General features: G+C 42.3%; 1 protein-coding gene across 1 annotated transcript in view; it reads right to left on the bottom strand.

Annotated features, from left to right (window-relative positions):
* The window catches only part of Dnah3 (dynein, axonemal, heavy chain 3), a 152,531-nt gene that overhangs the window by 108,806 nt on the left and 21,150 nt on the right, over positions 1–22,575 (bottom strand). Inside the window, exons 14-21 of the mRNA XM_013504828.1 lie at positions 16,945–17,081; positions 14,915–15,020; positions 14,578–14,756; positions 12,122–12,306; positions 11,343–11,466; positions 4,680–4,833; positions 3,660–3,804; positions 533–744 (exon numbers count right to left, since the gene is read on the bottom strand). Of these exons, the coding sequence (XP_013360282.1) occupies positions 533–744; positions 3,660–3,804; positions 4,680–4,833; positions 11,343–11,466; positions 12,122–12,306; positions 14,578–14,756; positions 14,915–15,020; positions 16,945–17,081 (1,242 nt within the window). The remainder of the gene's footprint in view (positions 1–532; positions 745–3,659; positions 3,805–4,679; positions 4,834–11,342; positions 11,467–12,121; positions 12,307–14,577; positions 14,757–14,914; positions 15,021–16,944; positions 17,082–22,575) is intronic.

Raw genomic sequence — 22,575 nt, forward strand, 5'->3', positions numbered from 1 at the left:
TATAGGCTCAAAGGGCTGAAATAAGAGTGCAAAATTATTTCTGAACATAGCCTGTTTGACCACAAAACTCCATACCAAAGTCAGCCTGAGCAGGACTCGTCTGGCGATATTAGCAAGCCTTCGGGGAAAGATGCGATCTTTTTGTGTGATGCTAGGCTAAGGAACAAATCAAGGCTTTCCTGCTAGAATGTAACACTCTTTAACACTCTCCTTCTAGGCCTCCAGAAGCCATTTTCTTAGGAAAGCAGAAAAGGAAACCCTTTGTATCCAGCAGCTGGGAGAATACTCAAGCCCCAGCAATGAGGTCCCAACAGAAAGGGCCAACCTGTTTATGAGGCAGGAAGTTCCTTCCACAACCCACCCACTCCCTTCCTTCAGTAATCAGGCTCATTATTGCCCCTCTGGCCCCAAACAGATTCTTCTTTCACAGGCAGCGGCTGGACTCGGTCATGTTTCCTGTCTTCCTGAGGGAACCAGGACCAGGACGAGGACCGGGCATGAGCAGGGCCACGTAGGCGGGAGGGGACAGGACCTGCTGCCAGTGTCGGTCCTTCATTCCTGGGTTGCAGGAAATACTGAGGATGGGAAGGTGCTGCTTGAACTTCTCAACCTTCAACCTGACATTCTCTGCCAAGCGCCTGGGTGCCGGCACGTCAGCGAAGGTCTTGGTCAGCTTATATATCGTTCTCCACATATTTCCTATCTCCTCTGTGATTTCCTCAGCATTCAGCAAAAAGAGGGGGCCTGAAACAGAAAAGACAGGAAGAGGGAAGAAGGTCAGACAAACAAGCGCATGTCTGTCCCGCGTACCTGCAATTCCCTGAACTGAGAACAGTGCCAGCTGTTCTGGACTGGGGAAGCACAGGCTAGTTGTACACGGCGGTGCACTCCTGTAATCCTAGCTCTCTGGGCGGCTGAGGATCGTAAGTCTGAGTCCAGCTTGGTAACTTAGCAACCTAGTGAGGCTTGGGCTCAGAAATAAAAAGGGCTGGGGACAGAGCTCAGTGTGAAGGCCCTGGGTTTTCCCCGAGTGCAAAACAAAAAGAGGCTCTGGGGTTGAGTCTGGATTCGCAGCCCTCACAGTGGGCCTGTCACTGAACTTGTCCAGGCCGCGTAGTTTCACCTGTGACACAGGGGTGATCACAGGTACCTCGAAGGGTGAGGGTGACAACAAGGCGCAACAGCGTAGTACAGCAGCCGGCAGCATGCCTGGTGGGCAGCGCAGTGCTGATCGCCACTGTCAGTTTTAAGGGCGGCCTTGACGTTAGAAAGCGCTCCACAGGTGCAGTGGCACAATGACTGGAGAATGTGGCTAAGTGGACATGTGGGAGCCCTCCGGACAGTTCTGGGAACTTTTGTGCATTTATTTGTTTAGCCAGGAATCAAACTCAGCCTCGTGCTTGTCACGGAGCCATATCCCTGGCCCTTCTGCAAGAATTTTAAAAACAAAGAATGACGCTTCCTTTAAAAGAAAAGTACTCCAAACAGCAATTTCCTTCTCCCTCGCCCCTGCTTTCCTTCGCAGGGAATTTTTAGTATTTGGGTTTCATATTCCGCCAAAATCTTTCTACACCGCCGCTTCCCCTGGGATATTTCAAATTAGCATCAACTCTTGCATCTCCCTGTCGCTAATTTACTCAAAGACGCTTCCCTTCCAGGGGTGCCTCAACTAAACATAGCCTCATTTTCTCAGCACACTGCACCAACTCCCTCTCCCTCTTCCTCTCCCTCCCCCCCTCCCCCTTTCATCTTCTCCCTCCTCCTCCTTTCTCTCTCTTGAGGCAGGATCTTGCTGCACTGCCTAGGCTGGTCTTCAACTCTTGGGCTCAAGTGACCTTTCTGTCTCAGCCTTCCCAGTGCCTGGATCTAAAACATATGCCACTACACCCACTTTAACATTTTTGGTTGAGTAATCAAAAAATTACGAAAAGAAAAGAAATGTGTTTATGCATCAAAAATACTGCAGTTGCAGGGTGAGAACTGAAAAGCGCCTGCATGACAAGGAGTAGCAGTCTTTCCTGGGAGGACGTGGCTGAGTCACCAGGAGGCTTAGTGAGGTAGGACTGCGCTGCATTGTTCCCACACAGCAGAGAGGCACTAGGAGAAGGTGACTTGCTCAGTTCTGTGCAATTAAGCAGGCTGGGAGCGGACCTCAGCGTTTCTCCGTCTGAAACACTTTCCCCAGGTACTTAGGAAACAGGAATTGGACTTCTCAATAAACATTCAGCTTCCATGGTAGTTAAGGGAAAGAATAAAAACAAAGATAGTACTTTAAGCATCAAATCAAGAAACAAAAAAAACTCAATTTGTCCCAGAGTTCCGATAGCTTTTCAAAGCTGTTAGGTCACAGTTTTATTGAGAATATGACAAATGGACACTCCAAAAAGTGCTAGAAGATTGAGTTAAGACAAATAGCTTTTCTGGAAGAAAATAATAAAAATATTTTTAAAATCCTAATAATTTTCTCAACATACGCTTTGATCTAGCCATTTCACTTTTAGAAATTCTCTTTTTTTTTTTCTTTCTCTTTCAGTACTGGGGATTGAACCCAAAGCAAGTGCTCTACCACTGGGCTACATTCCCAGCTCCCTCTTTTCTTATTTTGAGACAGGGTCTCACTAAGTTGCCCCAACTGGCCTTGAGCTTGCCATCTTCACACCTCAGACTCTTGAGTAGCTCCAATTATAGGTGTGTACCACCACACCCAACAAGTTTTAGGAATTCATTTTAAGGAAACAATCATAGTTTTATCTAGAACATCAGCAGTAAAATTTTCATACCAGGTATATTTATAATATTGAAGCACTAAAAATAAATTTAGAGGTCTCAGATTTTATTCTCAGTTCTTAAACATTCTCCACAGGTGACATCATCCTCGGCTTTAATCATAATTTACACATAAATCATTCCCCATCACATAATATATGGATCACCTCTCCCAAACGTGTCTCTTAAACTTCACACTTATACACTCAACTACTCACCCCAAACTCAGTGTACTCGAGTTGATGGGATTTTCCCTTTCTAGTAAAAGGGAGTTTGCAGGTGTCTGGGGCATGCTGGCCCTTCTTCAAGCAGTCCCCTTGAGGAACTGCCATCTTATCCTCCCACTCTCTGCTGCTAAGTTACTGCCAGCCCATGGATTTGGTACTGCTGATTCTATTTTATCCTGGAGGTAACCTCCCTCTGTCCCTCCTTTTTTCTTTTCCTTTTACCTTTCCTTTTCCTTCTTCCCTTCCTTCCTTCCTTCTTTGTTCCCTCCCTCCCTTCCTTCCTCTTCCTCCTCCTTAGAGGTACTGGGGCTTGAAGCCAGGGGGCACTCAGCTATATCCCCAGTCCTTTTTAATTTTTTTTTTTTTGAGACATGTTTCACTAAGTTGCACAGGCTGGTCTCAGACTCACAACCCTCCTGCCTCAGCCTCCCACGTAGCTGGAACCAGAGGCATGGCCCTCACACTTAGCAAGGTCCAGCTCTTTGATCTCTAGCTTCCTCTATTATCACGTCAGAAAACTTTGACTGTGGCTGTTTTAATCCAGAGTGCCAGAATATGAAGAAAAGTTTAGGAAGAATCTAAAGAGCAAACCTTATCTCAGAGCTGGCTGGCTGGATCCCCCGTCCCACTCCCATTCGGTCCCAGCAGAGAGAGACCACATCGTACCGTTCATCCACTCCTCCGACTTGGTGCTGAACTCGTAGGCCGTCACCCACAGCTGCTCGTAAGGCACTCTGTTGGTTATCAAGGTCTGCAGGAGAGGGAAGGTACTCTTCTCCTTTTCCAGCAGCTCTTCCTCCTTATTGATTAGCTGCAGGACAAAGGAGGGTGCAGTCTCTTGGGAAACTGGTTCCCAGACCCTGGAGGCCTCCATCCCCTTCACAAACAAGTGGGGGAAACACTCATTTATTTGGAGAGTACAAGGGGGAAAAGAGGCGAGGACTCCAGCCGGAAGATCCCTCAGCTCCCTCCAAGGGCTGTGGCCGCTGCCCTACGGAAGCTACAAGATAACTTGCTGCTGGCCCCACTGTCCTTGTTCCCTGTGCACCGATGCCCAGTGTGCTCTGTCTCTATTCTCATAGTTTTCTTTTTTTTTTGTTGTTTTTTTTTTCCTGTCCCAGGAATCGAACTCATGACCTTGCGCTTGCCAGGCAGGCGCTGTGCCCCAGACCTGATCCCCAGCCCCTCTCATAGCTTTCTTACGCCCCCTAGTTGTTTACGTGACTGTTTGTAAGCCTTACACAGACTTGCCTCACAGTTAAGAACTTTCATGCTTAAAAGACTTAGCAGTTGACGTTTGGGGGAAGTTAGCACCTCAAAGCCTAGATCCCCTACTTTAAAGAAGAGTGAATAGGGATAACTAATGCCACAGGTTTGCTACAGGCATTAAGGAAACACTGTACTGCACATGAAGCCCTCGGCACACTGCTGAGCGCATACTAAACGCCAAAACATGTAAGCAGTTGCCTTATCATAATTGCTTTTTTTGTGTACACAATGATTTACAAAAAAATCTGCTGTCATGTAGGAGTGTGAGAAAAAGCAGCTGAAAGTACTGTACCAGTAAAAGTACTGGGCAATCCATCAGTACTATCCACCTGACAGCGTCATGGGGGAAATGCAAATCAAAAGTCAGAATCGCCAGGAGAGCACATAGCCGTAAGTCCCCGTCTCAAGACCCCAAACCTCAAATTCCGCCATCGCCTGCATCAGATTCCTGGAGAGCTCATTAAGCTTCTCGACATTGTGCTTCATTTCTTCCGTGGTCATCACTTCTCGCTTCCGAAAGCCTTCCAGTTCCTTGCCGTAGCTTTCGAGTCTGGACTCAAACTCTGAGCATCTGAAGGTAGAGACAGCCCAGTCACATCTGGCCTCTCCATTCTGCGCCCTTTCAAAGCGCCAGCCATGCTCACTCCAAGGAAAGTGTGACCTTCTGGTTCCTTCATTGCCCCGTCTCCTCTGTCTCTATCTCTCTACCTTTTGATATCTATCTACAAATAAGTGAAGATGGAAAGGTAAAATAAACTACCTAACATACCAACTTCCGAGACAGGTCAGCTGTGAATTTATTGCCAATTAAACATTTCCAGATGTTTTCCTGTACAGGTAAGTATACATTAAAATGTTTGTACGGATATTGTTTCTTCATTTAGTGTTAGATATTTATTATTCAGTACCTAATACATTCCAGAACTGCTGTAGGCATCACAAATACAACTGTGAAGTACCTTCGCGGAGCATGTATTTTAGCTGGGGTAGGCCTAGATAAGAAGCACAGATGAATGGATGGAAGAGTGGGTGGATGCATGAATAAAATCATAGATAAGATAAAGTAAAATGAGGTATTTCTCATAGTGATAAATGGTTTAAAGGAAATAAAACGGCAAAACAGGGCTGAGCATGTAACATAGTGGTAGAGCATTTGGCTAGCATGTGTGAGTGGGGTTCTGGGTTCAACCCCCAGTACAGAAAGAAAGAGAAGAGAAAGGAAAAGAAAAAGGAAAGAAAAAATAGAGTGATGAGTGGATAACTGTGTGGAGGGGTGCTTTACCTCGAGTGATCAGGGTATATCTTCCCAGAGATTTATCTAACTCATCCAGAGATTTATCTGCTTCATCCATATGACAAAAAAGCAGGTCTCAAATCTACCTCTCCCTTTTCCTAACTAGGTAGAATAATATAGTGGTTAGTGGGCAGGATCTGGAGCCAGGTAGGCTTGGTTCCAATGTCTATATTGCTGCTTTAATAGGTATGTGGCCTTGGATAAGTCACCTAAACTCTTTATGTTTCAAATGTATAGAACACAGTCAGAAAAAAGCATACACTTAATAGCAAAGCTATCGTTAACATACTCAGAATTGAGCCTCGTGCACTATAATCACTATGCAAGTGTTTGTTCTTATTTTATTTACTAGAATATAAATCAATAAATACAGTTTTTGCCTCCTTAATTCCTTGTATCTCCTGTACTTAGCAGAGTATTTGGCACAATCTATGTTCACTGAGTGAATAAGAGAATTTGCCATTGAGAACCACTTTAGTGACACTCCATGAATTTGGTTACTATTTTAAAAATATATAATTTTGGCTGGGCATGGTGGCACACGCCTGTAATCCCAGCACTGGTAGGCTGAGGCAGGAGGATCATTGCAAGTTCAAGGCCAGCCTCAAATTTCAAAGTGAGTCCAAGACCAGCCTGAACTGCATAGTGAGATCCTGTCTAAAGACCAAAAAAAAAGAAGAAGAAAAAAAAAAAATATATATATATATATAATTTCGTAATGGCAGTTTTCACATTACTTTTTTTTATATAAAAATAATTTAACAGAGTTACTTTTCAAATGATTTGTTTTGAGTTATTTCTAATTGTACCAAGTAGGAAGCAGGCTCCGGTGTGATCTCTGAGGATCACGTGTCTTGTACTCAACTCCCTTGAGTCTGGGCTCGATGTAGTAACTCACTTGTAACACAGAATACGGCAAAAGGGGATGAGGGGTCATTCTGAGATTTCTTACAAAAGGACTAACTTCTGTCTCGCTTGTGCGCTCTTTCTCCCAGTGTCTCTCTTGCTCTGAAGGGAGACAGCTGCTGTGCATAGAGGTCCTAGCAGCAGGGGACAGAGTCATTGCTGGCAGCAGCCGCAGGAACTGCTACTGGCGGCAGTAGCAATCACATGAGTGAGCCCAGAGTTGGGTCCCACTCAGCTGAGCCTTCAGATGAGACTGCAGCCTTCACTGACATTCCGACTCCAACTTCACGAGGGCCCTGGGGCAGAGCCCTGCAGCTAACGGCCCTCAAACACTGTGAGATAGTCGGGTTCTGTTGTTTCAGGCTGATACGTTTCGTTACGCCACAATGGGTACCTAGTATATCTGCTTCTCAGAAGTTTTTGAGTCCTACAATGTGACCAATTTTTGGAAATGTCTTGTGGACATTCAAGAATAGTTTTTTTAAAAAAAATTATAGGGTAGAAAATTTGAAGAGGGAAGGGATATTGGGGGAGGGAAAGAGACAGAAGGAGAGAGATACACCCCCCATCAAGATTATTGTTTACTTCAGTTATCTCCTTACTTAAGCTTCACTCTATTCATCTATTTTAAGTACTTGTATACTCACTCACTTGATATGCAAGAATTAAAGTGCTTTATTTCACCCTCTCAGTAACCATTTTTGACCTACTAATGGTTTTGCCTTGACTTTGACTATATCTGATATTAATGTGACTGACTTTGCCTTCTTTTATGCTGTACTCTTCATTCTAGAAAAGCTTATTTTTCCAACTCTGCCTAAGAGTAGGAGAACAGGAATAAGACTATAGCAGTAGCAAGTAAATCAGGTATTAAAAATTTACATGAAATATGGAGGACTGGAGAACACGTTCAGTGGCACGGCAGAAGTGCCATTAGTAAAGTCTAGGTTTGCAGACAAATGACCCAGTTTATTTAATAAATAAATTTCAAGAAAAATTGGAGACAAAAAGCAGACCTTCAGATTAAAAGAAATTTAAGAGACATGTCAATCCATTGCAATATTTTAGACATTATTTGAATTCTGATTTAAGTGGACCATAAAAAGAAAAAAAATAGATATTTTTGGTTCTCAGATTTAAATTTTTCACTGACTTTCCATCACATTTAAAAAGGAATCCCAGCTTACACTGTGACCACAGTTTAAGGACCTGACCCTCTAACACTGCAACCTCAATCGCACAACCACCCGCCTCCTTCATCCGTGTCTCCCCACCTTGGAGCACAGCCCATGTTGTCTGGACTGGATACCCAGCTACCCACTCCCTCTGCACACCTGTACTTGACTAGTTTCTTCTCATCCTCAGAGTCTCTCCTAAAATGAGCTCTTCCCTGATTCACTCACTGAACAGAACAATTATTATGTTTCCCCATTCAATTTCTCCATAGGGCTTCTGTATTTACCCACTTCACCTGCCATCCCCCTGCCTGATTACAATGTGCCTAAGAGTATGGACCACAGCCTCTGCTATGGTTCAGATCTGAAAAGCCCCGAGACACCTCCTGTGTTCAGAGGTGGGGCCTGGTGGGAGGCGGGTTACTAGGGGTGTGACCTGGAAGGGTGTGTTAGTGACTCTGGCTCCTCACCTCTTTCTCTGCTTCATGGCTACATAGGGATGAGTAGCTTTTACTTACCATCCTCTTCCACCATGCTGTTTCTGCCTTGGAGCCAGCCGACCATGGACTGAACCTACTGTAAGCCAAATAAACTTCTCCTCCTTTAAATTGTAGGTGTTGCTATTGTGCCCCAGTGATGGAGGGACTGATCCATTCCTCGTGTCCTCTGTGTACCCAGAGAAGAGGAATGGAGATAGGAGCTAAAAAGGGGAAGAGGGAAGGTGACCTCTGCTACTCTCTCCCCTTTGATTGTTTCTGACCAAGGTCTTAGACATTCACAGGTAAACCTCATAGGCAGTGTGCGTGGCTGTCTTTCTTTGTTCTTTACGTTTCTATTTCTTGTCTCCTTTGCTTTGTTTTTTAATAAGCTGGGATTTGAGATTCTAGTAGGCACTAATTTTAAAGACAAAGTTTCCTGTGAAAATGTTTCATTCCTTCACTCATTAAAAACTGAGCACCTATCATCTGCAAAGTACTCCTTCCTTTGGGTGTTTTCCCTAGAAGAGCTCCCCTCCTTTCCCCAAGATACCAAAGGGTCTACCACTGCAGCATCATGGCAGAGAACAGCTCACACCTAAGCTCTTCATCATTTATGTTCCAGGTAACGTTAGGACCCTGAAACCTACCACTGAGCTGGACAAAATGGGAGGAGGAGGGGGCAAGCTAATTTTCCTGTAATCTACACGATTAGGTGCTACAAGGTGCCTTTTCACATCAACAAAGTTCTTTTTGAAGCTACAAATATTATTTACATGTAAGGAGGAATGTCTGGTAAAAGTAGTTGTGAATTTTTTGCAAAGAGCAATGATACATAATAAGCTCAGTGATTACATTAAAACATTACTATTGTTACTGACTTTAACTTCTTATAGTATTAAAGTACTTTCATATCAGACATAAATCTATCCATCCGCATATATCTAACATATAATATATAACATATAGCAGTACACTCAGGAAATTAGGTTGAGTAAATAGATTGCATTTGTATGACCTCTTGGAGTCTAAGGGAGGATAATGAAGGAGTTCAAAGATGGTAGGTTGGCCAGAATTCTGACAGGAAACAGAATCCATGAGCTATTCAAAGGAAGATACTTTAGAGAGTTAAGATTTGGGTGGGGTTAAAGGAACAAATGGGGGATAGTGAGGCAGCTAGAGACTAGCTTTGGAAGGAAGACCTTCTGACTGCTAGGGCTGAGGACACTGAACTGGGACTGTGGAGGGATGGGCACTGCCCTCCTAAAGGATGTTGCTACTTATTGCCAGAGCCCCAGGCTCACGCAGCGATGTGTGTGTGTGTGTGTGTGTGTGTGTGTGCACGCACGCGTGTGCTCGCATTCACTCTCCAGCCTCCTGCAGGGTTCTCCATTGGCATAGTCCAACCCGGATCCAACACGAAAACCAGAAACTGTGGGCTGGGTGTCAGTCTGTCTGAGTGGGAGGAGAATAAATTGCAAGGTGAGGTGGAGCAGCTAATGAGGAATAATTGGCACTGAAGCCAAAGAATTAGTAAGAGTTGGGGAAATGAGGTCAGTTCCCTGGAAAGAAAACAGGACTGTTTTCACAGCACACAGATGAATGCCTGAATATTACTCAGCGCTCCTCACAGGTTCTTCAAGATTAATGCAAAGTGATGGGCATAGTAGACATTCGAGGCTCTCATAAGAGAGGGCTGAGGCCAGGGCTGCCCTGCTGAGCTGATTCCAGACGTGCTTTTCTGCTGGCCTGTGCTGGGAAGAGGCCAGAAGCCAGGTTATGGGATCAGGCTGCGAGCTGCCCTCAGGAAGGGGAAGCATGGCACTCTTCTCTCACCCTAAGTGCTCACTGCTCCGGCCTCCCGCAGGGCCAACACTCACCCCTCCTCACGTCAACAGCGCTTACTGCCTCCAGTTCATCTTACAGTCACATTCTAGGAGTACACTTGCAAGGCAGTGGTTTGAAAGTTAAGAAGCGTTTTTTTCCTAAAAGAGAGGAGGGAGCTGACAGTTTGGGGACGCCAGCATGTGAGCACAATCTCAGTTCATCTCATTTCTACCTTCAGTCTAATGGGACTGATGTTACCCCGTGTTGCAGATGAGGAACACTGAGGCTCAGAGATGATGAAACTTGCTCTTGCTCAGTTATCCCGCAAAACACTGTTTTGCTTTCCGGCTAAGCATCTGTGTGGGAACCCTTAGTGTTTTTTGCCCCATTTTGCTGTAAATTTAGCATTGGTTTAAAATAGCCTGTAAATTTAAATCTATGTCAGCTTCATCCATCTGGCTAAGTTCTTGGCTCTGGGGAAAGCATCCATCTAGGTGTAGGAAACAGAAGGCTGTCGGGAGAAAAATAGGCACGTTTTTCTTACTCTCTCTGTGGAGCACATCTAGGACATATTTTCAAGGTAAGAACTAAATGATTTTTCCTGTCAGCCCAAATTCCCACTCTGTGTAGAAATCCTACTTTATCAACCCTTTTAGTTTCTTGTACTTTCAGGGATTATGGCAGGGAAGCTGGGAAGTGGGAGGGTTCATGTGAGAAGAGGAAATGATGATTGGTATGGATCTGCAGTTCATAACCAAAGTGCTATAGACTGGTGTGTGTGGGGGGGTGTGTGTGATGTGCACCTGACCCCCTTCACTTGACATTGTCAGATTATTCAGTAAGTCTATATTTCTTCTTGTCACTGGATTAAAATTTTCATTTAGTGGCTAAACACACATACATGTCTCCAACAGAGCATAGCACATAGTAGAAATCCATAACAAATACCCATCAAATTGACAAATAATGAATAAATCACTAGTTATAGCCACATTAGCACTGAGCAAGACCAGCGGCACAATGGGCAATCTTTCAGCCCCTGCCGTGCTTTTATTTTGCCTGTCTTGCTGTCTCACAGATCCCTGGTCTCCAATATAAGGCTGACACTTTTGCTATTACTGCATTATTGTGTCGGGGGTGTTATTACTTTCCACTATTTTTTGCCTTTTTTCTCTTTGCTCTGCCAAATTCTGATTATTCAAAGGAGGAAGGAAAGACACTGGCAGTGAAGCAGGCTTCGAGGGGACATCCCTCAGTGGGAAACGAAAGGAAATTCCTTTTCTGCCGACTGCTTACAGCCGTGTCCACTCATTATTGTGGGGGGCTCTAGACAAACCAGGAACCTGCAGTGTGGGCTATGAGGCTGGGTCTCATTACCCAAACCTCCAGACCCTCTCAGTACCTTTTAATCAGGTCCATCTCCGCCTGATCCCTCTTGCTAAGAAGCAGGTTTCGGCTGGTCTCAAAGATGTCCTCAATCTGGTCCGGCCACAGGAATAGAGTGCTGTTCAGTTTGATATCTTCTTCTGCAAAAAGCGCACAGTCAGTTCCAGGACACTGTTCCACGTGGGGGAATTAATTCAGCAGGACAAGAGACCAACAGAAGCGGGTTGGATGGCAGTGAGTGGATGGACCCCTGTGGATGAATGATCGCCAACATTTATTAAGCACTGATCAGAGGCCATGGAAGAAGGCAGATGTATTATGCTCATTTTTACAGTGGGAAACAAAAGTGGCCAGGGTTACATGGCTAGAAGGCAGAAGAGCAGACTTCAAATCTGAATCTAACCAGCTCCAAAGTTGTTACTAAGAACTGGCTTCCCAAGCTAGGCCTGAGTAGAGACAAAGACCTGGGTGGAGGTGCTGGTTCCACACTTTATACTATCTCCTCTCACCCGAGTCTCAGTTTCCCTTTCTGCTAAATGGCAGTAATAGTATCAATGCCAGATGTCCTGCCCACTGCAGCTCAAAGTCCCATGGACAAGAGTAAGGAGTTAGCGTCTCTAACACAGAGAGGCACTTGAAAAGCGGCATTCATGATATCTAGTGGTAGAATTCCTCTCCCTCCTTTCTTTAACTCCTTATTTCTAAAAATATAAATAAGGACTATTTTCATATCTCATACATAAAAGATAAAATACGAACACCCATATTCATGTGCACATAAGGCCCTGGACTTACGGGGCAAGTCTGCATAGTTCATCAGGAACTCTAGCCGGTCAGCCGCATCTCTAAGTTGCCTCCTGAGTTTGAACACAGTAACATCACTGGATTTCCTTAGGAATTCAATGAGGGATACCAGCTCCTCAGTGTTGGCAGGAATCTCACTGACTTTGTCTGCGATGGTGCTGTACTGTTTGCAAATGCTACAGGAAAGAAACGGCCATCATCACCACCATCACCATCATCTTCTAAAATGACTTTCTTGTAGATGCTAAGCTGACATGGTCTCTAATTAGAGACTAGAAATTGGTTTCCAGCTTTTCTTTACCTGGAAATCCTTCACGGATAATATTCACATACATACCACCATCAAAGGGTAGTAGAGCTTCGAATGGTAATAACATCTGACATGTGTTTAGCCCTTATGAGGTGCCATGCCCCATGCTAATTATTTACACATGTTAGCTCATCTAATTGTTAAAGCTAGGCATTGTTATTATCTATATCTAATAATGGATGAAAATAAGTCTGAGTGACTTTATCCAAGGCGACATGGTATGTAGGTGTCAGAGTCAAGATCTGAATTTGGGTTCGCTGACTCTAAGGTTTCCATAGTTAAACCTCATTCTCATGGGTGAATTCCATATTTAGACTAAAATTACAAGAAACACCACCACCAGCAACAACCACGCCTCCCATTTTTATGTTAAAGTGGAGCTCCAAATTCATTTGTAGCTACACTGAAACAGTTCATTAGCAAGTTTATCTTTATGTGATGCAGGTTCCATGATGATGGAACATTATCTTCAACTATTAGGACCACTAGATAGAACTGCCAACCTCTAACACAAGACTGTGAAAAATGAAATTACAGGGATAATCTGAATATGCTATAATTTACACAAAGCAAATTAACTGACAGTCTTCAATGTTTTAACTATAATTAAAAACAAATTATCAGCAATACATCCATTCCTAGTGGATGCCAGAGTGGCTCTCAACATATGTTAACAATCTTGGTTTTTGTTATTATTAACTGATTATTACACATTGACAGTCATACCCTACATATGAAAACTATTCCTCTCATTTTGTCTGTCTTCAATACTGGGCTTTATCTGCCTAATGTAGAGGAGGACATAGACGGGAGACCAGTAAGCCCTGCTTTGATCTGTGGGCTCTTCAGTCCTGTTGTATTGTTGGGACAAGGCTTTTCACCATGAAGGAAATAAGCAGCCACGCCAAAAGGATAATTCTTCAGGGTCTGGAATCTTTGTTCAATATTTTAGGTTCTAGCAACTGCAGACAAATGCTATTGCAGTGGATATGATTGTCATGTCCACATTTCTACTGATGCCCTCCAAGGCACCACCCCAACACACACATACTTTTTCCCAGAGCACTGCTTTCTAGGATACTTCATGACTTGGAAATAGAAAGGTTTCTGCTCAGTAATTATATGACAGTGAGTGGTAATGACAGGCGCAAACAACACAGAATCAAACTCATCTACCTGAGCAAGTTGGTTTTTCTTTCTGGGCCTCCTTTTCCCTTTCATTAAGTAAAGGCTCTCATATCTCTTACCAACCCCATAGGCTGCTGAGAAAGTCAAGTGCATGAGAATCATTATTTATAAGGCAGAAAGAAGTTCCAGCACTCAGCCACCAAATTGGGGTTTGACCACTGATTGGGGCTTTCTGCACCCTTAGAAATCCTTGGGTTCATAATGGGACCCATATTTTCACTTTATATTAGGAGACTTAGAGAAATGACTCATTTATTTTGATAAGGATGGATGCACTGGCAACGAAGGCACAACACTGCGTTGCTTTGACAGGAACAATCTGACTATTGTTTAAGAAAAAGAACAGCTGGGCATGGTGGCACATGCCTGCAGTTCCAGCTCTCTGGGAGCATGAAACAGAAGGATCACAAGTTCCAGTCCAGCCTGGGAAAGGCGATGTCTCAAAAAATAAAATTAAATTAAATTAAATTAAATTAAAAGAATAAAATAGGATAAAAATATAGTTCAGTGTGAAGGCCCTGGGTTCAATCCTCAGGAGAAGGAAAGGGAGAGAGCAAACAAGCAAGCAAGCAAGAAGAAATGTGAGAGAGGGAAGCAAGGAAAGAAGAAAGAAAAGAAGTAAGAAGGGAGAGAAGAGTGGAAGGAGGGAGAGGAGTGGAGGGAGCAGGGAGGGAAGGGGAGGGCGGGGAAGAAGGAAGTAAACAAAGACTGCAGGAACTCAGACAAGATGCCAAAAGATGCCCTCAATCATCTTGCTCCAGTCCCTACGTAATTTTCTTTGGACTGGTCACCTCCTGGCCTGAACCTGCACTCCCTATCACCCTTCCCCTGGGGCAGAGAAACTTCAGCTAGAGGTTCAGTTTGGTCATCGCTGGAAGGCACACACGCTGGTCCCTTTGCCATTCTTTGGCTGATGTCAATAGCATTGCTACTAGCACTGCTACAGTACCTGGTATTGGTGTTGCAGTTTACATCCACTTGGTGCTGAATCAAACGGTCCTTAAGATTTTGTGCTCGCTCACAGAGCTCATAATTCAGAATCATGGCATCCAGGCAGAACATGGCTAAAGGCACGGTGATGTGCATGGATGCAATTTCACTTCTCCGCTTCTTTATGCTATCGATCCTCTGTAGGGAGGAGTACACTCAGTAACTTAATTTGCCTTTGAGCCCTACCCCTTGCCTCATCCCCAGCCAACGCTAACTCAACATGGATGCAGACTGACTACCCACTGGACTGACTGTAGCACACATCAAAGTACGAAACAGCAAGGGGCATCTCCTACCGTCACAAAATCTTCAATTTCATGATTTTCCTTCAGGAATGCAGTGATGCTCTGCTCTGCTGTGTTATCTAGTAAGTCATCGTACTTTTTGTATACATTTAAGTATCTTCCATATCAAAGAACATGAAATCAAACACACAAATGCAGGTCAACAAGTCAGATGAGTCAGATTGGCAATTGAAATAGATAACAGCATGAAAAATTAACTCAGATGGGGAAAGAGAAATATAATGTAGCCAAAGGTGCTCTGAACTAGGAATTCAGAATTTTGGATTCCCACTCCAGTTTTGCTACTTCCTCACTGTATGAACTTAGATAAAGCTATTTTACTTTTCAAAAATGAGTGTTTTCAATTTTAAGTGGAAATGATCATTGGTACCTTATAGGATTGTTATACATCCCAATATATATATAAATTAATGCTATGTTGACTTATAATGAATGTACAATAAGCATTAGTTCTCATCCTCCTCCCAGCTCCAAAATTCTGTCTGATTTTTAAGATGAAAACTTGGAACTCAAGTATATTGAATTAAGTTTCTCTGCTTTCAGATCATTTAAAAACAACTGAACAGATCTCCCAAAATTAGAGGATAAATTTGGGATGGGTCTGATTTAAGTTTGAATTACAGTAAAACTGATACTGAGTACACAGATTCAACTTGGTGGGGCCTGGAGGTACACTTCTAAGTGTTGGCAAAAAGAGCAGAGACTTTGAAATTGAGATGCAAACAGAAGCTCATATAACTTCTAGTCCAGAAAGACAAAGTGAATGTATAGGACTCCATGAACAGAGAAAACAGGAGTTTCAAAGAGAAGTCCCCAATTCAGATTCATGAGCATAAGGCTTCCAAACCCGAAGCCTCAGATAGATTACCAGTTATTCTCAATTAGAACTGATTTTGAGGGGCTGGGGATTTAGCTCAGCGGCAAAAGCGCCTGCCTGGCAAGCTCAAGGTCGTGAGTTCGGTTCCCAGTACCGGAGAAAAACCAAAAAAAAAAAAAGAACTGATTTTGCTTTGCAGGGGTATTTGGTAGTGTTTGGGGACAGTATTAATTGTCACAATTAGGGGGTTCCTACCTGACACAGTGGGTAATGGGAGGGGATGCTGCTAAACATCTAGTCACACAAAGGGCAGCCCTCCAGGACAAAGAATTTTCCCATTGAAAATGCCAACAGAGCAGTCAAGAAACATTGAATTAAGGTCACCAGATGTCCTGATTTGTCTGGGACAGTCAAAGTTTGCACTTGTTATGCTATGGAAATTACAATACTTCCATTCTTAAAAAGTCTCAGTTTGGAAACTACATATACAATCACCCTAGACTAATGACGGCTCACATGAGCAACTGCAAGGTATTCTACAGCATGATGAGGAACCAGATAACTTCTACTTGAGCCCTTTTCTCCCATTCCAAGTTCCAAAACCTCTGCAGAAACAAACTGGCACCAAAATTCACTTGGTGGCAGAAAGCGAGCCTAAGCTGACGGAGGCTGCTGATGTGAATATTTGTAGGTTTCACAGCAGAAATCTGAATAGATCGCTCCAGGCCTTGCAGAAGCTATCGCCTAATACATGATAGCTGCATCATATGACTTTTCTAAAATCCAGAAATTGCTAAATGTCAAAATCTATCTGATCTCACAGCTTTCAGATAATGGAGATGAACCTCTAATTGAATTTGATTTCTATTTATTTGTAGTATAACATTAGGAAAATTACAGTTTCTTCATCTATAAAACAGGAGTAAATGGTAATATCCATGCAAACATTGTTCTTTATCACGTGTATGTTTTAGGAGTGTAAGAACAGTGACCACTTATTTGATGATAGTTAAAAACCAATTCCAGGCTGGGTGTGGTGGAACACACCTGTGGTCCCAGTATTCAGAGGCTGAAGCAGAAAGGTCACTTGAACCTGCTAGTTTGAGCCCAACCTGGACATGATAGCAATCTCAACTCGAAAACAAAATCAAAAAGAATCAATACCAAAAGGTTAAGTAATCAAGTTACAGCTAAACCAACTTACTTGTGGGGACCAACTTGATTTTTCTGAAATACTTCAAATGTTTCATCCACAAAATCAGCAACGAGTTTTTCATTCATGTTAACAGTTCCAAGGATCAGGTTATATCCTTGCAACTCTGGGAACAGGATAGATTCCACCTAAAGAGCAGAAGCCGAGAAGGGAGATAGCACCAAAACGCAAAAGCTCCACCAACGGCACACTTCCAGGAATACCAGCAGCACTATAAAAGTATTTCCTCTTGGATAATCTTAGAACTACCCTGCTGTTTCCTCTCCCTCTATTCTCTCTTTTTTGCCTGGATTAAGAATCCTCCTGGCCTCTTCAGAGAACCCTCTTGGTCCCTTTCCCTATTGAAAGCTCACTTTTTGAACTGTTTTTGCTTGGTACTTATTACACCTGCAATTAAATGAATGTGTAATGAGCTGTTCTAAGTGTGACCTAGAATATAAATACTGTGAGGACCTGGGCATGATTTCACATCTTTGTTGTATCCTCAGAGTCTAGCTGGAGCTTGGCATTTAGTGAACTCAATAAATATAGTGTTGTGTGTGCAAATGAATATTGTGGTGGGGTCCCCCTTCTTTCCCCCCAGTACTCACTTTTCCTCTCTAATGAAAGTTACTAGAGACACCAGTTCTAATTCTGACTCTATCTCTGACACACTAGATAAACTAGTACTCTTGAAACCTCCATATTCTCATCTGTGAATGCTCATGGGAAGTAAAGCTATGACTTTATAGTCATAAGGCTCTAAAAGTATCTTTCCTGAGAGCTGAAACTCTCTGATTTCTTAGTGTCTCCGAGAATATTCTCCTGCAGGCTGCAAAGTTCTGCTAGCAACCCACGCATTCCCAGTGCCCTCTCTGCTAAGAAATTGTTAGTGTTTGGCCACAGAAAAGACGTTCAGAAACATCTAAGTTATATGTCTTTGATGAGAATGCATTGGTTTAGAAAGGGGAAAAGGAAAATAGAAGTGTTCTTTGTCATCTTTGGCCAACCCAAAGGTTTTCAGACCAGTGGAGGTGCAACTTCTCCGCAGTGGCCATGATTGCAGGTCATGACTGAAAGCACAGAGATGGAGAAAGCAGAGAGATGGCATGGTTTAACAGTGTGGCTGCAATGGCTGGGGCAGCACAGCTGGTGCCCCCGGCCATGCAACAGATCCCAAGTGAGCAGGAAAACGGATCACCTCTTGAGAAGAAATCTCAATCTAAAGAGAAAGAACTACCTCTTTTTGCCATTTCATAATAGTGGTTCTCCCACGCCCTAGAGTGCAGTCTGTAAAGTTGAAATAAGAGCAACTAGGTCCGTCTAGGTAACTGCTGCTTCCTAGAGCTCTCCACAGCTTTCTGATCCTGGACTCTTTGGTCCTGTCATCACCCTCAGTGCTGAGACCTGTGTACTTAGACTTTGGCATTCTGGGGCATACTAAGAGAGAGAATTCTCCCCTTAGGAAAGAGATTGGCCCTTTTCCAGAGAGGTAGGTACATCTGTTCTCATGGAAGTAATACAGTGCATGTTTAGTTTTATAAAACTCTTATTTCCTCCAGCTTTATTTTATTACTGCCTCTCATTCAGGTCTTTTGATTTCTTTTTTTTTTTTTTTTCCTCCGGTACCGGGAACCGAACTCACGACCTTGCGCTTGCCAGGCAGGCGCTTTTGCCGCTGAGCTAAATCCCCAGTCCCAGGTCTTTTGATTTCAATCAAGATTACCGCATCCCTGTTTTCTACAGTTGTATTGCTGAGACCAACAATGTCCAGTATTTACTTCGGTTTCCTGGACTGTCACAAATATGCCTCCCTTCTCCAACTTAAATGCTATTTACTTTCAAAAGTTTCTTGCTGACCCACCCTGATTTTTTCTTTCAAAAGTTTCTTGCTGACCCACCCTGACTTTTTCTTTCTCAATTTTTTATTAGTATATGTTTGCAATATGTAGTAAATACCTCAGTGGTGTGGGAACTGGTGCATGTATGTATATATATCACATCCTGATCCTTTTGCTTCCCTCCCCTCTCTCTCGTGCCCCCCACCCCAGAGGCCCTTCCCACCCTCTCAAAGAACCAACTCTTTGATTCCTGACCCTTGGTATTGCTTTTTAGTCTCAGTTTCATTAATTTCCACTTTGATCTTTATAACTTCTTTTTATTGATTTTAGATTTGGATTATTCTTGTCTTTCTAGGACCTTGAGATTTATAATTAATTTATTCAGGACCTCTCTGTTCTTTTTATGTGTGCAATTACAACTACTATATAATTTTCCCTCATAGAATTTCTTTCACTGTGTCTTACAGGTTTTGGTATATTATGCTTCCAGTGTAATTTGAGTTTATAAATTTTTAGATTTTTTTCCCTGATTTTTTCTGTGATCTATTGTTTTTATTCAATCATGTATTATTCAGTCTCCATGTGTTTGCATATTTTTTAAGCTGTTGATTTCTAGCTTCACTCCACTGTGATCTGATAGTATACAAGGGATTATTTCAATTCTTTTGTACTTATTTTAGCATGTTTTCTGGCCTAAGATATGGTCCCTTTTGGAAAAAGTTCCACATGCTATTCAGAAAATGTGTATTGTGTTGACAGACAAAACACTCCACAGATATCAGGTAAGTCCATTGGTTCAGTGATGTAATTTGACTTTGATGTTTCTTTGTTGACTTTTGTCTGGCTGAACTAATTGTGAGAGTGAGGTATTGAAGTTCCCCATAATGATTGCATTGGTGTCTATCCTTTTTAAGTCCGGTAGTTTTTGTTTTATGAAGTTGAGCGTTCCAACATTAAATTCATAGACATTTGTCCATGTTATTTTTTCCTGTTGAATTGTTCCCTTTGCCAGTATGTACTAGGCATCTCTGTCTCTTCTGATCAATTTTGGCTTGAAGTCTGTTATGTCTAATAATAAGATAGCTACTCTTGCTTGTTTTCAGGCTCTGATTAAGTGGTGTCTCATTTCCATTCTTTTATTTCTAGTCTATGAGGTATGTATCCTGCGGCAATATAGGACTACATTTTGTTTTTTTATCCAATTTGCTAATCTGTGTCTTTTGACTAGGGAGTTGAGACCATTGACATTGAGTTTTATTATAAGGTATTGATTGAATCCTGTCATTGCATCATTTTTCCACTTCTGATCCTTTTTTTCCCTTTACTCTCCCAATTAGATGGAGAACTCACTTCCTTTGAACTCTGTTGATGGTGGCCTCCCTGCCTCTGCTTAGGACTCCCTCATGTATTTTTTGCAATGCAGTTTAGTGGTCATGGAAAGTCTTGTGTGTTTTCAAGGCTATTTTGCAGGATATAGAAACCTGGGTTGGCCACCGTTCTCTTTCAGGGCATGACGAGGTTTGCTCCGAACTCTCTTGGCCCTCAAAACTTGTGCTGAGAAACCTGCAGTTATCCTGATAGGCTTGCCTTGCCTTTATGTACTAACTGCTGTTTTTCTCTAATGGCTTTTAGCATTTTCTCTCATTGTTGACTTTCTGGAATTTTGAATATGATGTGTTATGGAGAGGTTCTCTTCTGGTTACAGCTATTTTGCGTCTATCTGTCTCTGGTACTTAAATATTTCTTTTGGAAAACTTGGAAAAATTTCTGCTATGATATTAGTAAATACAATTTTATACCTTTTGAGTCATCTTCTAATTTTTCCTTTATTGCTATAATTGAGACTTTTAAGAAATTTTTGAGTCATCTAGCAGCTATTGAATCTAGCTTGCATGGTATCTTGTCATTTTTAGGGTATCGAGTTTTTTTATCTACTCTATCTACCTTGTTTTCCATTTCTGACTCTCTGTCCTCACACTGATTAAACCCACTGAATTTTTCTGAAGTGGTTATTCATATCTTTTAGTGACTTAACTCAATTAGTTTATTGTTCATTTCTTCTTTAAGCTCATCAGACATGATATTGGGCTCACCTTGTGTTTGCAGAGCCAGGACTTCTTCTCCTGGAGTTAAGATTAGCACCCCCGACAGCAACTGTTCTTTTTTTCTGTGTTGTCTTCAGTTTCTCTAATTTCTCTTTAGTTTCTAATTCTCCTGTCAGCTTTTTTTGATTACTGGAGCCCTACTTCTTTTTCACATCACTAAGTTGTTGTTTTCCAGGTGTCTCTCTCTATTCCAGATCCTGCAAGGGCTGGTTTTTTTTGTTGTTGTTTTGTTTTGTTTTTCTTCAATTTTTATTTTTTATTATTAAATGTTTGCAGTACATAATGACTCCTCATGGGGAGTTGGTACATTTACATAACACATCTCAATTCTTTCTTCACCGGCTTCTCTCTTCCTTGTCCCTTCTCCTCTCCCTCTGCTGGTCCCTTTCCCATTTGCAAAAGAGCTATCTCCCTGCTTCTTGTTATCTATCTTTATTTTGCTTTTACTTACATTTTGGGTTTTTCATAGAAAAGAAAACACATCATATTTAAGATTGTGTATCTAATTTATTTCACTTAATATTATGGACTGAAGGTGCATCCCTTTTCCTACGAATGACTCAAGTTTACCCTTCATAGCAGAGCAGTGCACCATTCTGTTTACATACTCGTTTTCTTTATCCATTCACCGTAATGAACAAATAGACCACTTCCAAAATTTAGCTACAGTGAATTGTACTGCTATAAACATGGGTATGTATGTATCATTGTAACATGGCTCCTTTACCTCTTTCAGGAAGACACCTAGAAGGGGAATAGCTGGGTCAAATGGAATTTCTAGTTTTAGCTTTCTGAGGCATTTTCATACTGATTTCCATAGAGTTGTACTAGTTTACATTCCTACTAACAATGTCAATGGGTTCCTTTTTCCCTGCAGCCTCACCAACATTTATTATTGGATTTTTTGATAACAGCTATTCTTTCTCGAGTAAGACAGAATCTCAGTATTGCTTTAATTTGCGTTTCTTTAATGGCCAGGATGTTGAACATTTTTCTCATGCATTTACTGACCATTCATTCTTCTCCTGAGAAGTGCCTTTTCATTTCAGTTGCCTGTTTTTGATGAGTCTTTCACTGGGGGGTTGTCTAATTTTTTTGAGTTCTTTATATATTCTAATAATAGTCTTGTGTGCAAGGAATACCTGGCTCAATTTTTTTCCCCATTCTGTAGGTTGTCTCTTTGCTGTGTTGACTGTTTCCTTTGCTGTGAAGAAGCATTTAAATTTGATATGATCCCATTCATTAATTCTTGGTATTATTTCTTGTGACGCCTACAGCACTCGCTCCCTCCCCAAGCCCCTCAGGCTGTTTGATCTCTGAATAGGTAGTGAAAAATTAAAGAATCATCCCTCAAGTTGGCTGTTTAAGAAAATATCTAAAAACAGTGGCAGACGGTTTCCTCATCCCCTATCAATCTTGCTTTATATATGGTTAAACGTAAGCTGTAAATCTGGGGAAAAGCCAGGTAGGCAGAAGGATTTTAATTTCAAGCCTGTCCTGGGCAACTTAGCAATTAAGTGAGACCCTATTTCAAAATAAAAAATGAGAACGGCTGTAGCTGTAGCTCAGGGAGAAGGCCTTGGGCTCAATGCCCAGCAAGTGGTTCCTCAGTTCACAAACTTAATTCTTTCTCTGATTCAGGTCACAAACTGAATGGCGGTAAATGGAATCAAATTCAATGGTTAGGATCAATGTTG

The sequence above is a fragment of the Chinchilla lanigera genome, unplaced genomic scaffold (assembly GCF_000276665.1).
Source record: "Chinchilla lanigera isolate Chin_1 unplaced genomic scaffold, ChiLan1.0 scaffold00092, whole genome shotgun sequence".
NCBI classification, from domain to species: domain Eukaryota; kingdom Metazoa; phylum Chordata; class Mammalia; order Rodentia; family Chinchillidae; genus Chinchilla; species Chinchilla lanigera.